General features: G+C 46.2%; 1 protein-coding gene across 1 annotated transcript in view; it reads left to right on the top strand.

The window, feature by feature from the left end:
- LOC124595729 (probable chitinase 10) overlaps positions 1 to 17332 on the top strand; it is a 372682-nt gene that overhangs the window by 193191 nt on the left and 162159 nt on the right. The window contains exon 2 of the mRNA XM_047134600.1: positions 40 to 121. Within this exon, the coding sequence (XP_046990556.1) occupies positions 40 to 121 (82 nt within the window). The remainder of the gene's footprint in view (positions 1 to 39; positions 122 to 17332) is intronic.

The following is a 17332-nucleotide window of genomic DNA, read 5'->3' as shown; positions in this document are numbered from 1 at the left end:
CCGCATAACAGCGCTAACGCCGTGCTTGTTGTGTTGCAGATTGCGCCGCGGTGTGTGTGGCGGGCAGCCCTCTGGTGCGTCGTCATCATCCTGCTCGCCGACCTCGTCTACTCCGCCTCCAGTGAGTATTCAGCAGCAGCACGCTCCCACACTCTCCCAGTTTACGGCTCATAGCGTACTTGTTACTTATGGGACGCGCCAACGTCAAATTAGACAGCAAATGAGGAGGTAGTAAACAAGGTAAAAAAAATTGACTTTATACACTACTGGCCATTAAAATTGCAACACCACGAAGATGACGTGCTACAGACGCCAAATTTAACCGACAGGAAGAAGATGTTGTGATATGCAAATCATTAGCTTTTCAGAGCATTCACACAACGTTGGCGCCGGTGGCCACGCCTACAACGTGCTGACGTGAGGAAAGTTTCCAACCGATTTCTCATACACAAACAGCAGTTGACCGGCGCTGCCTGGTGAAACGTTGTTGTGATGACTAGTCAGGAGGAGAAATGCGTACCATCACGTTTCCGACTTCGATAAAGGTCGGATTGAAGCCTATCGCGAGTGCGGTTTATCGTATCGCGACATTGCAGCTCGCGTTAGTCGAGATCCAATGACTGTTAGCAGAATATGGAATCGGTGGGTTCAGGAAGGTAATACGGAACGCCGTGCTGGATCCCAACGGCCTCGTATCACTACCAGTCGAGATGACAGGCATGTTATCCGCATAGCTGTAACGGATCGTGCAGCCACGTCTCGACCCCTGAGTCAACAGATGGGGACGTTTGCAAGACAACAACCATCTGCACGAACAGCTCGGAGACAATGTCTGCGTTTACACTTGACTCTGCATCACAGGCAGGAGCGCCTGCTGTGGTGTGCTCAACGATAAAACTGGGTGCACGAATGGCAAAACGTCATTTTTTCGGATGAATCCAGGTTCTGTTTACAGCATCATGATGGTCGCATCCGTGTTTGGCGACATCGCGGTGAACGCACATTCGAAGTGTGTATTCGTCGTCGCAATACTGGCGTATCACCCGGTGTGATGGTATGGGGCGTCATTGGTTACACGTCTCGGTCACCTCTTGTTCGCATTGACGACCCGTGGCTCTACCCTTCATTCGATCCCTGCGAAACCCTACATTTCAGCAGGATAATGCACAACCGCATGTTACAGGTCCTGTGCGGGCCTTTCTGGATACAAAAAATGTTCGACTGCTGCCCTGCCCAGCCCATTCTCCAGATCTCTCACCAACTGAAAACGTCTGGTCAATGGTGGCCGAGCAACTGGCTCGTCACAATACGCCAGTCACTACTCTTGATGAACTGTGGTATCGTGTTGAAGCTGCATGGTCAGCTGTCTGTTCGTGTATACGCCATCCAAGCTATGTTTGACTCAATGCCCATGCGTACCAAGGCTGTTATTACGGCCAGTGATGGTTGTTCTGGGTACTGATTTCTCAGGATCTATGCACCCAAACTGCGTTAAAATGTAATCACGTGTCAGCTCTAGTATAGTATACTTGTCCAATGAATACCCGTTTATCATCTGCATTTCTTCTTGGTGTAGCAATATTAATGGCCAGTAGTGTAGTTACAGAAGTTTGCTCTCTACGCGTTCGTAGTGATACAGAGCAATAGCTAGGTGGTCACTTTCACTGTTCCTTGGGTACTTATGAACCAAAGTTACGCCAGGCCTTTAATTATTAATTAGTCTGTCTTTGGCCCCGACTGGTATTCTATAATAACAGTTGCCGCCGGGCCTTTAATTATTAATCAGTTTGCCTTTGGTCCCAACTGGTATTCTATAAAAACGGACAAGGAAGAACTCGATAAAGAAATTAGGCGTCATTGCACAAGATGTCTCAAATCAGCACTTTTCCTCGGTGATAGCAAGTTTCTTCTATTCCTATCGCTTATGAACAAATAGCGTTAGTAGCGAGCCAGGTTGTGAATCGTTCTTTCACACAAGTAAACCCCTCCCCCCCTTGAAGATTTCCTCCTTAATGGGGACGAAACGTTTGTTTTTTTCCCACGAAATTCATTCGAACGCGGCATATTAGTCCGGAATATTTTAGTAATAGTAACACTTCGGTGGTGAAAATTTACATTTTACATGTATAATAATCGTCTTTCTAACTAAACCACAGATTTATTTTCTACAATAGTTATTTTACAATCACTGACACTAAATAGAAATGTCGTGTGGCAAAGGCCTCCCGTCGCCTAGACCGTTCGTCGGGTGCAGGTCTTTCGAATTGACGCCACTTCGTCGACCTCCGCGTCGATGGGGATGAAATGATGATGATTAGGACAACACAACACCCAGTCCCTGAGCGGAGAAAAATGTCCGACCCAGCCGGGAACCGAACCCTGGCCGTTAGAACTGACATTCTGTCGCGCTGACCACTTTTTTTTTTCTTTTTTCCATTTTGTTCGGTATTGATCGTTGTGTTTGGTCGTTGCGGACGTCGCAAGACATCCTGTTCAAGTTCGGTGGTTGATCCTTCCACTCAGTTTTTTATTACAAAGGCCAACCGTCTCTCTGACCGAACACGCTGAGATACCGTGCCGGCTCCACTCAGCTACCGGGGGTAGACATAGACACACATCACTCGATCAGCTCATTCCGGTGACGGGCTATATCCTATATTTGCTCCAATCGTCCTATTGATAAACCCTTAACTTGCGTGGCTGTAAATACAGCAGAGCGGTTTAAGGCGCTTCAGTCATGGACTGTGCGGCTGGTCCCGGCGGAGGTTCGAGTCATCCCTCGGGCATGGGTGTGTGTGTTTGTCCCTAGGATAATTTAGGTTCAGTAGTGTGTAAGCTTAGGGACTGATGACCTTAGCAGTTAAGTCCCATAAGATTTCACACACACACACACACACACACACACACATTTGTAAATACACACACAACTGCAGTCGTTGCACACTCGAGCGAGATCAGCGTTCCGTAATCGTCAACAATCTAAAAGAACATTATTGCCATAATGGTATATGCACATAAACATAAAACTCATAATACACGGTGAGCTTCAAACGGCTAAGGCCGACTAGGCCGGCGGCGAAAGAAGGCCAGAGGAGACTCAAAATCTTGCGTAGTGCGCATGCGCTGTAGCTTAGTTAGCTTTTGTTAGCCAATTAGATGTTATTTCTCAGCGTGACAAGCCTGAAGCGACCTATACCAAACTGTTCATCTGGTCTTCACCTATACCACTGTGGTACGTTTACACCCTGTATATCACATAGACAAAGGTATTCGCAAACATTACATCCGACACAACACTTGAAGAATCCTGTTACTTTGGTGCACCACCTTGGCTATTTTGAAAATAAACAAAATTTCAAAAACAAGAAAAACTTATTTTATTTAGTAATTACTTCAATTTGAATTATATCTAATAACAGAGAAATCATGATAAAATTAAAAAATAATTACTATCGTTAAAATGTCCATACAAAACGCCAAAACCGTTGCTCTACATTGGTTGGTTCTAAAATGTCTGGTCTGTAGTAAACAGCAGTCAAAGACTCCCAACAAACAGCCACCGCTACCTAGATGATCGAACTTGTCTACATGTGCCGGCCGGTGTGGCCGGGCGGTTCTAGGCCCTTCAGTCTGGAACTGCGCGACCGCTACGGTCGCAGGTTCGAATCCTGCCTCGGGCATGGATGTGTGTAATGTCCTTAGGTTAGTTAGGTTTAAGTGGTTCTAGGGAATTAATGACCTCAAATGTTAAGTCCCATAGTGCTCAGAGCCATTTGAACCATTTTGTCGTGTACTGGGGACGTTGTGCAGTTAAATATATTTGTTTTGCGAGCAGTTTTTTTTTCGGCTATTTGGCATCTACCAACAGGACAATGCAGCATGTCTGACGGCTCGCAAAGTACGTGCGTGGTTCGAAGAACACCAGGATCAGTTTACCTTACTCACATGGCCACAAGAGTCCCCAGATATAAAACCCAATCAAGAATATATGGGACCACCGCAGTGGGGCCGTCCGCCCTATGGATCCTTAACCGAAAAACCTGGCGCAGGCTCCGTGTCCCTGACCGTACCTTCCAGAACACCACTGACTCTCTTGCTGCACGTCTCGTATCGTCGCGCGCTTCGGACAGGTGGTCACATTAATGTTACTGGACAGTGTATATTTAAGTGACAGACGCACATTTGTAAGCAATCACACAGGGTGACGGAGTAAATTCACGACGACAGATGTAGCACTTGAAAATGGTGCGTTTCCGGAATTAGTTGACGGCGAGAAATGAAATCACTGCGATTGTGCAACAGCCAAGGTGGAAACTGGAACTGTCTTTTAGTATACTTGTGACTGCGGAATCTGATAAGAAAAAAACCTCTTACTTGTGTGTGAAACCGCTTTTCTTTGTTGTCTCTCCTGCGCTTTCTGGAAAGCATCTTCTGTACATTTTTAAAATCTGAAAAGTAACACGTTATTCTGTCAATGCTGAACGCTGTTAATCGCTGTTCAGGCACCTTCCTTCCTCCCAGTTCATCGGATATTCTCTTCCACCCTCGCCAGGCGTCAACTACCAATTGTCTCTCCCATGGGTCGCCAGGCGCATTTTCTCTGGTGTTTCAGCAGGCAGTTGCAATTTCGTTCTTCCACTGCCTAGCTGGAGTGGGCCCAAACAAATACTGTTCATCACGCCTCTCGTGCTACGCCCATTGTTGACAGAAAGCAGCGGTTTATTTCCAGTTACAAACAAATCGATTTTGAAAACGGAATTTTACGTGCCCATTCGACAGAGCGCTCCCAGATTAAAACTTCCTGGCCGATTAAAACGGTGTGTCGGACCGAGACTCGAACTCGGAACCATTGCCTTTCGCTGAGAAGTGCTCTACCAACAGGGCTACCCAAGCAGGACAGCCCCGTCCTGACAGCTTTACTTCCGCCAGAACCTGGTCTCCTACCTTCCAAACTTTACAGAACTCTCCTGCGAACCTTGCAAAAGTATCACTGTTGAAAGAAAGGGTATTGCGGAGACATGGCTTAGCCATAGCCTGGGGGATGTGTCCAGAACGGTAGAGCCCGCGAAAGGCAAAGTTCCCGAGTTCGATTCTCGGTCCGGGACACAGTTTTAATCTGCCAGGAAGTTTCATATCAGCGCACACTCCGCTGCAGAGTGAAAATCTCAATCTCGTTCCCAGATCAGTCTAGTGCGATATTCGTTTTATCGATGTATCTTGACAGGGACAGTGGAACACAAAGAATAACGTAGTACTCCAACAGCGACTGAGCAACGCTCCTACATGGCGGTAGGAGTCAGCACGGGCCAGGGTCCTGCTGTCGCTACTGGGCACTGGTTATTCTTCCAGCTATGTAATGCAAGAACGTAACCGCAAATATTTGCCGAAGTACCAGAGAAAATGCGCTTGACGACTTAGGAGAGGAACCCTGTATATTCCGCTATAGTGAACACTGGCTGCTCCCAGTACAGTTTCAGTCAATACGTGACTGCAGCGTGTACGTAGACGGCCCAACAGCGGCCTGGACTTTAGTTGCGCCTCACAGCATCTACATGTACATCCATACTCCGCAAGCCACCTGACAGTGTGTGGCGGAGGGTTCCTTGAGTACCTCTATCGGTTCTCTCCTCTATTATAGTCTCGTATTGTTCGTGGAAAGAGAGATTGTCGGTATGCCTCTGTGTGGGCTCTAATCTCTCTGATTTTATACTCATGGTCTCTTCGCGAGATATACGTGGGAAGGAGCAATATACTGCTTGAGTCCTCGGTGAAGGTATGTTCTCGAAACTTCAACAAAAGCCCGTACCGACCTACTGAGCGTCTCTACTGCAGTGTCTTCCACTGGAGTTTATCTATCATCTCCGTAACGCTTTCGCGATTACTAAATGATCCTGTAACGAAGCGCGCTGCTCTCCGTTGGATCTTCTCTATCTCTTCTATCAACCGTATCTGGTACGGATCCCACACTGGTGAGCAGTATTCAAGCAGTGGGCGAACAAGCGTACTGCAACCTACTTCCTTTGTTTTCGGATTGCATTTCCTTAGGATTCTTCCAATGAATCTCAGTCTGGCATCTGCTTCACCGACGATCAACTTTATATGATAATTCCATTTTAAATCACTCCTAATGCGTCCTCCCAGATAATTTATGGAATTAACTGCTTCCAGTTGCTGACCTGCTATATTGTAGCCCAATGATAAGGGATCTTTCTTTCTACGTATTCGCAGCACATTACACTTGCCTACATTGAGATTCAATTGCCATTCCCTACACCATGCGTCAATTCGATGCAGATGCTCCTGCATTTCAGTACAATTTTCCATTTAGTTTCGATATGTGTTGCCGAGCGGTATTAGTCGAGCGGTCTAGGGCGCTGCAGTCATGGACTGTGCGGCTGATCCAGGCGGAGGTTCGAGTCCTCCCTCGGGCATGGTTGTGTGGGTTTGTCCTTAGGATGATTTAGGTTACGTAGTGTGTAAGCTTAGGGACTGATGACCTCAGCAGTTAAGTCCCATAAGATTTCACACACATTTGAACATTTTTTTTTATACGTGTTCCCCAAAAATTTTAAGGGAAGGACAAATGCAGCAGTAGTTTCGTATTCCTCTGTGTAAGGGACGTGCATTACTCCTTACGGCAGGTGACGGGTTTAAAGGGAATGATTTGTGGCTGCTTGGTAAAAGCAGACCTCACCCGAGAAGGCCGCAATCGCGGCAGTGATTTAAGGCGGCCCTGGCAGCGTGTCCTGCTGCGAGTGCAGTTTCCGATGTAGCAGAGGGCGGCTAGGCAGAGCGGTTCGCGGGCCCTGCCTGCTGTGTTGTCGCAGGCCGCGGCGGCGGCGGCGGCGAGGTAAGCCACGGCGGGACTCGGTCCCCCGGCAGCGGTCGACCCTGACACGTTTGCCGGCGCGGGCTCAGACTCAGCCTCCGCTGCCGCCGCTGCGGCCCTGCCCCACCGCTCCTTGCACCAGCTGCTCCGCTTGATGGACGTTGTACACACACGGGCGCACTCCATCCCATCTCTGGCGCTCTTTCCGACTTTGATGTTGTCGCCACTTCCTCTCTTCTGTTATTGCTTTCATATTATCAGTGAGCGAAAGGGTAGCTACAACGTTCTGCAGTAATATGTCAAACGACGGGAAAGGAGAACGGTAGGTGAGGAGTCAGAGGTGTTTGAAGAAACCTTGCTCGAGTTATTAAAACCGCACAAAGACCAAGGAAACTGAATTGAAGTTCAGGGAGGAAATATAAAAGCTTTACCACACTGAAGCGCCAAACAAACTAGTATAGTTATTCAGATTCAAATACTGAGATATGTAAACAAGCTGTCGGCAATGCCTATACATGACAACAAGTGTCTGGAACAGTTGTTCGAGGGTTGGGTTGGGTTGTTTGGGGAAGGAGACCAGAAAGCGAGGTCATCGGTCTCATCGAATTAGGGAAGGATGGGGAAGGAAGTCGGCTGTGTCCTTTCAAAGGAACCATCCCGACATTTGCCTGGAGCGGTTTAGGGAAATCACGGAAAACCTAAATCAGGATGGCCAGACGCGGTATTGAGCCGTCGTCCTCCCGAATGCGAGTCCACTGTCTAACCACTGCGCCACCTCGCTCGGTAACATTTGTTGGATCGGTTACTGCTGCTACAGTGGCAGGTTATCACGATTTAACTGAGATTGAACGTGGTGTTATAGTCGGCGCACGAGCGATGGAATGCAGTATCTCCGACGTAGTGAATGGTTCAAATGGCTCTAAGCACTATGGGACTTAACATCTGATGTCATCAGTCCCCTAGACTTAGAACTACTTAAACCTAACCAACCTAAGGACATCACACACAGCCATGCCCGGCGCAGGATTCGAACCTGCGACCGTAGCAGCAGCGCCGTTCCGGACTGAAGCGCCGGCGACGTAGCGATAAAGTGGGGATTTTCCCGTAGGGTCGTTTCACGAGTGTACCGTGAATATCATCAGTCCGGTAAAACATCAAATCTCCGACATCGCTGCGTCCGGAGAAAGATCCTGCAAGAACGGGACCAACGGGGACTGAAGAGAATCCTTCAAAGTGACAGAATTGCAACTCTTCCGCAAATTTTAATGCAGAACCATCAACACGTTCAATGAAACATCATCGATATGGGCTTTCGGAGCCGAAGACCAACACGTGTACCCTTGATCACAGATGGCACAAAGCTTTACGCCTCTCCTGGGCCCGTCAACGCCAACAATGGACTGTTGATGGCTGGAAACATACTGCCTGGTCGGACGAGTCTCGTTTCAAATTGTATCAAGCAGATGGACGTGCACGGGTATGGAGACAACTTCATGAATCCATGAACCCTGCATGTTATCATGGGACTGTTCAATGTGGTGCAGGCTTTGTAATAATGTGGGGTGTGTAGTTGGAGTCATATGGGACCCCTGATACTTCTAGATACGACTCTGACAGGTGACACGTACGTAAGCATCCTATCTGATCACCTGCATCCATTCATCTCCATTGTACATTCCGACAGATTTCGGCAAATCCAGCAGGACAAGGAGACACCCCACACGTCCAGAAATTCTACATAGTGCCTTCTAAGTTAAAACACTTCCGCTGGCCACCAAAGTCCCCAGACATCAACATCAGTATCTCCGATATCTTACAACGTGCTGTTCAGAAGAGATCTCCATCCCCTCGTACTCTTACGGATTTATGGACAGCCCTGCATGATTGATGGTGTCAGTTCCCTCCAGCACTACTTCAGACATTACTCGAGTCCATGTCGCGTCATGTTTCAGCACTTCTGCATGGTCGCGGGGGCTCTACACGACATTAGGCGGGTGCACCAGTTTCTTCAGTGTATCTGTCCATGACACAGTGATTCTGTCGGAGTATTCAAGTTTTCGAAGAGTGGTAATGAAAAAATATCTTCGTAAAAGTTTATAAGTTAAATAAAAAAATAAAAATGAAATGGTCGTAGAGTATTATTTTCCGGGAGACGCCTTATGGTTCGGCTAATTAGTGCAAGCGTATTCATTTGATAACACTGCGGTGACTGGGTGAAATCACGATGAGGACAACACAACACCCAGTCCCCGAGACGGCTAAACTCTCAGGTCTGGCCGAGAATTGAACACGGGATCTCATGTTCTAGGGACAGAAACACTAACCACTAGATCACTTTTTTTTGTTTTCGTTCGATCTGTTTCTTCGTCATCACGTCATAGTAGTTCTTCCTGGATGTCGTATGACGTCTCTCCAACCCTATCGTTGAGAACTTCACTCAGTTTCTTTATTGCAGAAGCTGGTGAGTCCCCTGACCGACCATGCTGCGACACGTGGCAGGTGATGCAGAGTATTCGGATTAAGTCAGTCGAGGCTGGGAGAGTCAGATTAATAAACCAATAAACAAGGCAGTAAAATTACTAACGACGGTTGGATTGAATACTAGCAAAAAAAAAAAAAAAAAATCACTGAAAGACAAGTACATTAACATCAATAGCGAGTCCTTCTTAATCTATTTCTCTGGACTGTAGCCTCATAAGGAAGAGAAACGCGGACTGTAAGCAGTAATAGGAACATCGAAACTGGAGTTGCGGCAGAATGCTGAACAGTGCATGGGTACATCTAGTAGAAGTGAAGAAGAACTAGAGAAAAAAGGGTTTTACGGTATAATTTGCCTGAAAAAAGAGACTGGTTGCGGGGACATATTGTCAAGCATCCAGGCATAGTTAAATTGCTAATTACTGATTAAATTTGGGCAGGGGCGACGGTAGAAATTACAGACAGAGACCAACGTTTGAATATTGTAAGTAAGTTCAAGTGGATAAAAGTGGAGCAGCTGTGCAAATATGAGAAAACTTCTGTAAGACAGGCAGACCTGGGAAACAGCATGGGACCTGTATTCGGATTGGTCGAGCGGTTCTAGGCTCTTCAGTCTGGAACCGCGCGACCGCTACGGTCACAGGTTCGAATCCTGCCTCGAATCCTGTCCTTAGTTAGGTTTAAGTAGTTCTACGTTATAGGGGACTGATGACATCAGATGTTAAGTCCCATAGTGCTCAGTGCCGTTTGAATCATTTTTTTTTTGTCTTCGGATTGAGGACTAGGACAAGATGAGCTGCTCTATCCCATGTTACCATTTTTTTAGTCTATTACTGGAACCACGCATTACAGAATTTTCTTAGCGCACTGAAACCATCAAACGTAATTGTTTTCTCGGGGAAGGAAAGTTTCTGTCAAGATGGATTCGTTTACGATAGTGCAAGTTTACTGTTTCACCTTCAGTTAGTACGCAATGAATCTTTACTCAAGAATGACCAAAATTAATTACAACTGCACAACCTTCGCATTCTCTAGCTCATCCCATTTTTTAAGAAAGAAATTTCCGACAGTTTACTGTAAACTGTTATTCATTTTTCACACAATCACGATTTACATTCAAATAGCGGAAATTCCTTTTAAAAAATCCTACATAACTGTGGTCCCCCACGAAGGTTCAAATGGCTCTTAGCACTATGGGACTTAACATCTGAGGTCATCAGTCCCCTAGAACTTACAACTACTTAAACCTAACTAACCAAAGGACATCACACACATCCACGCCCGAGGCAGGATTCGAACCTGCGACCGTAGCGGTCTCGCGGCTCCAGACTGAAGCGCCTAGAACCGCTCGACCACAGCGGCCGGCCCCCACGAAGGAACAGTCGTCATATTATCTAGCTTGTCTCTTCTTTTACAAAAAAATGGTTCAAATGGCTCTGAGCACTATGGGACTCAACTGCTGAGGTCATTAGTCCCCTAGAACTTAGAACTAGTTAAACCTAACTAACCTAAGGACATCACACACATCCATGCCCGAGGCAGGATTCGAACCTGCGACCGTAGCAGTCGCGCGGCTCCGGACTGAGCGCCTAGAACCGCTAGACCATCGCGGCCGGCTCTTCTTTTACATATACTCAGCAAAGATACAGTTACGTTTACGGATAACTATGTATTTTTCTTCTCGTGCAGACTTCCTTTAGCACGATCAGTATGCGAGTCTGAACCTGATACCGAACTATGAGAAAACATGACCTATCCTAACATGTGTATAATACAAACGTAGCGCAACAGTTGGTAACAAATATAAATTATTCCATGGTGATGGTAGGAGGCGGTGGCGGGAGCGCTGACTTTTCTGTTAAGTATGCCGCACACTTCTATTTGTACTCTTAAAAATATCTTTCTTTTATTGTCGCATGTGAGAGGGTCTCATTATTTTAGTAACTGATAAAACAATCTAATCAAACAAACAGTTACAGACTTGTTAGTAAACACTTTCCATATCGTGTACGCATCAGTAGAAACTTCATATTAAAGACGGAGGTTAAATTTCACTAAAAGCACGTGTAACGTTCTGTACATCTTGCAGGTCGTCTACAGTGATAACGATGGTACTGAATCTGGCACAGCAAAGTTTACTTTTATCAGCGATTGTGAACCTCCTATCCAGTGCGGAAGTTTCTGGAAGCAATGAAGATGGTAACGAAGCTCGTTGAACATGAACAGTTGTCATACTAATGATATCATAGGGAACGCCATATTTCTGAGTAAGCTTTTCGCCTACTTACGCAGGAGTTCTCTGTTCTTTTCTGTCGTAGGAATCAAGCTGCTGCGATTTCACAATGACTAATTTCTCTGTCGTGAATGACTTTCACGTGCTTATGAAGTTAATATGATATGAAATTAAACTTGCCGAAGTGCGTTTTTCCCCTTGTTGAGCTTTTGGAGCAGGTTTCACAACTGCAGTATCGATTTGCTATCGAACAGACCCACTAGTTGCACTCTTCTGTTTCTTTCAAATGTCACGACCCTCTTAGATCCCCAACATCATTTTCCAATGGCTGTATAGAATGTCGCAAGAGGAAAGATGAGTGTATTTAGGGATACGACAGAAACTATTATTTGAGCAAATAAGTGTAGTAATAATGGGTTCCAAAATGCACACCCTGAGAGTTATGAGCAATTTTTCATCTTCGCTACTATGAAACACATCTCTTCTACTTTTTTTTATTGTTTTCTCCATACTACCACCTCTCAAAATATTCAGAGCAATGAACTTGCTGTAGAAGAGATTTGTTTTATAGTATCGAAAAAGAAGTAGTGTTTACAGCTGTAAGATATGCATTTTGGAAGCCATGTTTACTAGACTTTTTGGTTTCGAATAATTGTTCTTGTCATATCCCTGAGTATTGTCCATTGCCCCTCGTACACCCTGGATGTCTGTCGTTGCGATGATCCAAGACATATCGAACTTTACAGGAAATGTTTTTGCAGTTGTGAATAAGGGCAACATTCAACTGTAGAATGGAAGGATGGCATTGGAAATTTGTGCCAGCCCGGGACTCGAGCCCGGATTTACCGCTTGTCGCAAGCTGTCGCCTTAAAAATTTCGGCTATTCCTGCACGCTTCACGACCACGCCCAAACTTCCACATGTCTCCGTCCACGTACCATTAAGATACTCTCGTACACTTATTGTGTAATTCCCTTACATGGGAGACATTTAATCTAAAGTCGCTAACCTGGTATCGGCGGTGAAATACTATATTGCAGTTCCTGTATTTGTAAGAAGTACGACGCAATGTCGCCTCAGAAATGCATGTATGCATGCATGCACTGTGTACTGCAAACAAAAGGATAACAATTCGGGGACGGTGATTTGTTGTACACACATCAAAAAAAAAGTTCTGCATCACCCCGGTTCCCAGAACTCCTGAAGATAGACGTTGACTGTGGATATTGTATCACAGACACAGTCCCTTTTGCTGTTCAGGGATCTCACTAAACCAGCCCAAAGATGCAAACAACCACGCATGTGCAGCGCCTAATAGACGGAGGGGGTCCGACAGCTGATCAGTTCCAGTCATTCCACGAGGAAGGAGGTACACGGCTCGTGTTGTCTGTAGTTCATCCATGCCTAGACGGTCAATTCCGAGGTTCAATCGCATCCGTATTGTTACTTTGTGCCAGGAAGGGCTCTCAACAACGGAAGTGTCCAGTCGTCTCGGAGTTAACCAAAGCAATGTAGTTCGGACATGGAGGAGATACAGAGAGACAGGAACTGTCGATGACATGTCTCGCCCAAACGTTACTACTGCGGTGGATGACGGCTACCTACGTATTATGGCTCGGAGGAGCCCAGACAGCAACGCCACCAAGTTGAACAATACTTTTCGCGAAGCTACAGGACGTCGTGTTAAGACTCAAACTGTGAGCAATAGACTGCATGATGCGCAACTTCACTCCCGACGTCCATGGCGAGGTCCATCTTTGCAACCATGACACCATGCAGCGTGGTACAGATGGGCCCAACAACATGCCGTATGGACCGTTCAGGATTGGCATCACGTTCTCTTCACCGATAAGTGTCGCATATGCCTTCAACCAAACAATCGTCGGAGACGCGTTAGGAGGCAACCCAGTCGGGATGAACGCCTTATACACACTGTCCAGAGAGTGCACCAAGGTGGAGGTTCCCTCCAACGTACGCCGCTTGTGGTCATGGAAGCCGCCGTAACGGCTGTACGATACGTGAATGCCATCCTCCGACCGATGGTGCAACCATATCGGCAGCATATTGGCGAGACATTCGTCTTCATGGACGACAGTTCGCGCCCCTATCGAGCACATCTTGTGAATGACTTCCCTCAGGATAACGACATAGCTCGAGTAGAATGGCTAGCATGTTCTACAGACTTGAACCCTATCGAACATGCCTGGGATAGATTGAGAAGGGCTGTTTATGGACGACGTGACCCACCAACCACTCTGAGGGATCTACGCCAAATCGCCGTTGAGGAGTGGGACAATCTGGACCAACAGTGCCTTGATGAACTTGTGGACAGTATGCCACGACGAATGCAGGCATGCATCAATGCAAGAGAACATGCTACTGGGTATTAGAAATACCGGTGTGTACAGGAACCTGGACCACCACCTCTGAAAGTCTCGATGTGTGGTGGTACAATAGGCAATGTGTGATTTTCGTGAGCAATAGAAAGGGAGGAAATGGTGTTTATATTGATCTCTATTCCATTTTTCGGTACAAGTTCCGGAACTCTCGGAACCGAGGTGATGCAAAACTTTTTTTATGTGTGCATTTTATAACAGTGGAACCTGTCACAAAGTGGCATCTTGGGAGACAGTGCTTTGTGGACAATAACATCCCTGAACTGAACTGGCTTCTTTAGAGTCCCGACATGAACTTCATTGGGATGAGTTGGAGCGTCACTTCACTCCAGACCCCAGCGTCTAACAGCATCAACCTATCATACAGGTGAAAGCCAACTACGTGTCATATTTATGTCCATTAATAGGTGTCTAGATACTTTTGATGAGATAGTGTGTTATATTTGTACATCTACATGTGCATCCATACTCCGCAAGCCACCTGATGATGTGTGGCGGAGGGTACCTTGAGTACCTCTATCGGTTCTCTCTTCTATTCCAGTCTCGTACTGTTCGTGGAAAGAAAGATTGTCGGTATGCCTCTGTGTGGGCTCTAATCTCTCTGAATTTATCCTCATGGTCTGTTCGCGAGACATACGTAGGAAGGAGCAATATACTGCTTGACTCCTCTGTGAAGGTATGTTCTCGAAACATCAACAAAAGCCCGTACCGAGCTACTGAGCGTCTATCCTGCAGAGTCTTCCACTGGAATTTATCTATCATCTCCGTAACGCTTTCGCGATTACTCAATGATCCTGTAACGAAGCGCGCTGCTCTCCGTTGGATCTTCTCTATCTCTTCTACCAACCCTATCTGGTACGGATCCCACACTGGTGAGCAGTATTGAAGCAGTGGGCGAACAAGTGTACTGTAACCTACTTCCTTTGTTTTCGGACTGCATTTCCTTAGGATTTTTCCAATGAATCTCAGTCTGGCATCTGCTTTACAGACGTTCAACTTTATATGATCATTCCATTTTAAATCACTGCTAATGCCTATTCGCAGATAATTTATGGAATTACTTACTTCCAGTTGCTGACCTGCTATATTGTAGCTAAATGATAATGGATCTTTCTTTCTGTGTATTCGCAGCACATTACACTTGTCTACATTGAGATTCAATTGCCATTCCCTGCACCATGAGTCAATTCGTTGCAGATTCTTCTGCATTTCAGTACAATTTTCCATTGTTACAACCTCTCGATACACTACAGCATCATCCGCAAATGGCCTCAGTGAACTTCCGATGTTAACCACAAGGTCATTTATATATATTGTGAATAGCAACGGTCCTAAGACACTCCCCTGCGGCACACCTGAAATCAATCTTACTTCGGAAGACTTCTCTCCAATGAGAATGACATGCTGCGTTCTGTTATTTAGGAACTCTTCAATCCAATCACACAATTGGTCTGATAGTCCATATGCTCTTACTTTGTTCATTAAACGAATGGGGGAAACTGTATCAAACGCCTTGCGGAAGTCAAGAAACACGGCATCTACCTGGGAACCCGCGTCTATGGCCCTCTGAGTCTAGTGGGCGAACAGCGCGAGCTGTTTTTCGAAACCCATGCTGATTCCTACAGAGTAGATTTCTAGTCTCCAGAAAAAGTCATTACACTCGAACCGCGTTTCCCTATGTTGTACATACACAGTGAAGTGCTCACGCAAATATCTGTACTGCTTGACACGCACTGTACAATGGAGGGACCCCTCCACTAAATTAGTGGCGCTGCGTAGTCGGTAGCTGGCACGCCGTACCAGATGGCGTGGGCTCGAGATCACGGCGTGGAACGGAATTAAGCGCTAATAACTATATTCAGGGTCCGTGACACGGCTGCAGAATGTATTGTGTCCCATTTGCGGCAGCGCCCTCGATGCAAATGGCCGTTATGGCGGCCGGGCGCTACTCACGCAGGGCTGGCGGAGCGGCATCAATTATTATACGGCGCGGCCCGGGAGCTTTCCACTGTGCGCCCGCGTGTCCCTGCCAGGCAGGCGCGCTATTGTCACGCACGGCAGGTGCAGCAGCGATGCTTTCTCTGGTGCCGGGCGCTGGCGGCGACGTGGGCGGCGTGCGAGCAGCGACTCTCGATTCTTTTTGTCTAATGCCTCGAGAAGTCTGCTGCGTGTCACGTCATTTTTAATGTCAAGGGCCTTTATGCCAGTCCGTTTTGTCCGTTTGCATACCTAAGGATGAAAATCAATTCCTGTGAGACATTGTGCTTTCTTCCTGACTGTCTGAGGACTTCCATGTTGGCGGTGTGCCTTTTCCTTCTTCGGCCTCTTCTTTCGATCTAGAATTCAGTCTGAACATTGGCCTCTTCAATGATTCTCTGCCTATTATCAGGATCCAACGCTCGAGCTTTTCATGCCCTACAGCCCATTTTCTGCAGGTCGCCTGTGACTTCATTTATCCATCTTCTTGTCGCCCTGTCCTGTCCTCTTACTATGTACATTTTGCATCTGCGACGTTAACTAACTGCCGGCCGCTGTGGCCGAGCGATTCTAGGCGCTTCAGTCCGGAACCGCGCTGCTCTTACGGTCGCAGGTTCGAATCCTGCCTCGAGCATGGATGTGTGATGTCCTTAGGTTAGTTAGGTTTAAGCAGTTCTAAGTGTAGGGGACTGATGACCTCAGATGTTAAGTCCCATAGTGTTTAGATCCATTTGAACCATTTGGACGATACCAAGCAGTTTCTGTCAGTGTAGTTGCTCTTCCAAACAGCATCTCATATGACCAAACCAGTTGCGTCTTTGCCTGCGGTTTCTCATGTTTTACGTACTCGGGGTAGTCATGGAGTCGAGCCACGCTTTCATGCCCTTCAGCTAATTCGCTTCAAATAATAATCTGTAGTTGTGATCCCTTCAGTCAAGTAGTCTATGTATTGGTTAGCACTGGGAGTTAATAAAATACAAGGAATACCAAATAAGGGTTACATGAATAATTTAATAACAAGGGTTCTTTTCTAAGGACTGTAATTGATGTACATGACAGAGAATTATGTATAATAGTGATTTTTCAAGAAAAAACATCTCAAATTAACGGGAAGTGGTACTAAGAATATTCTGTTAAAATATAGACAGAAAATCCCCTTCTCAAATGCTGTAAAGTTACGTTGAGAGTGTTACAAGGATGGCAACAAAGTAAATAGTCAAAAAAGATATGCGAAAACTAAGTCCATTTAGGGACTAATCAACACCTCAAAACATTTAAGAGTTCAACATGATTTACAAATTGTCATTCATGATACAAAGAATAGCAACTCATACTCTGTATTCAGTTCCGTAATGCAAGCGGAAAACGTGCTCAGAGCCATTGGAACCATTTGTTACCTCTGCACATCCTTACTCAGTCG

The sequence above is a fragment of the Schistocerca americana genome, chromosome 2, assembly GCF_021461395.2.
Source record: "Schistocerca americana isolate TAMUIC-IGC-003095 chromosome 2, iqSchAmer2.1, whole genome shotgun sequence".
NCBI classification, from domain to species: domain Eukaryota; kingdom Metazoa; phylum Arthropoda; class Insecta; order Orthoptera; family Acrididae; genus Schistocerca; species Schistocerca americana.
Note: the sequence above shows the minus strand (reverse complement) of the source record. Positions and strands in the feature narration are given on the sequence as shown.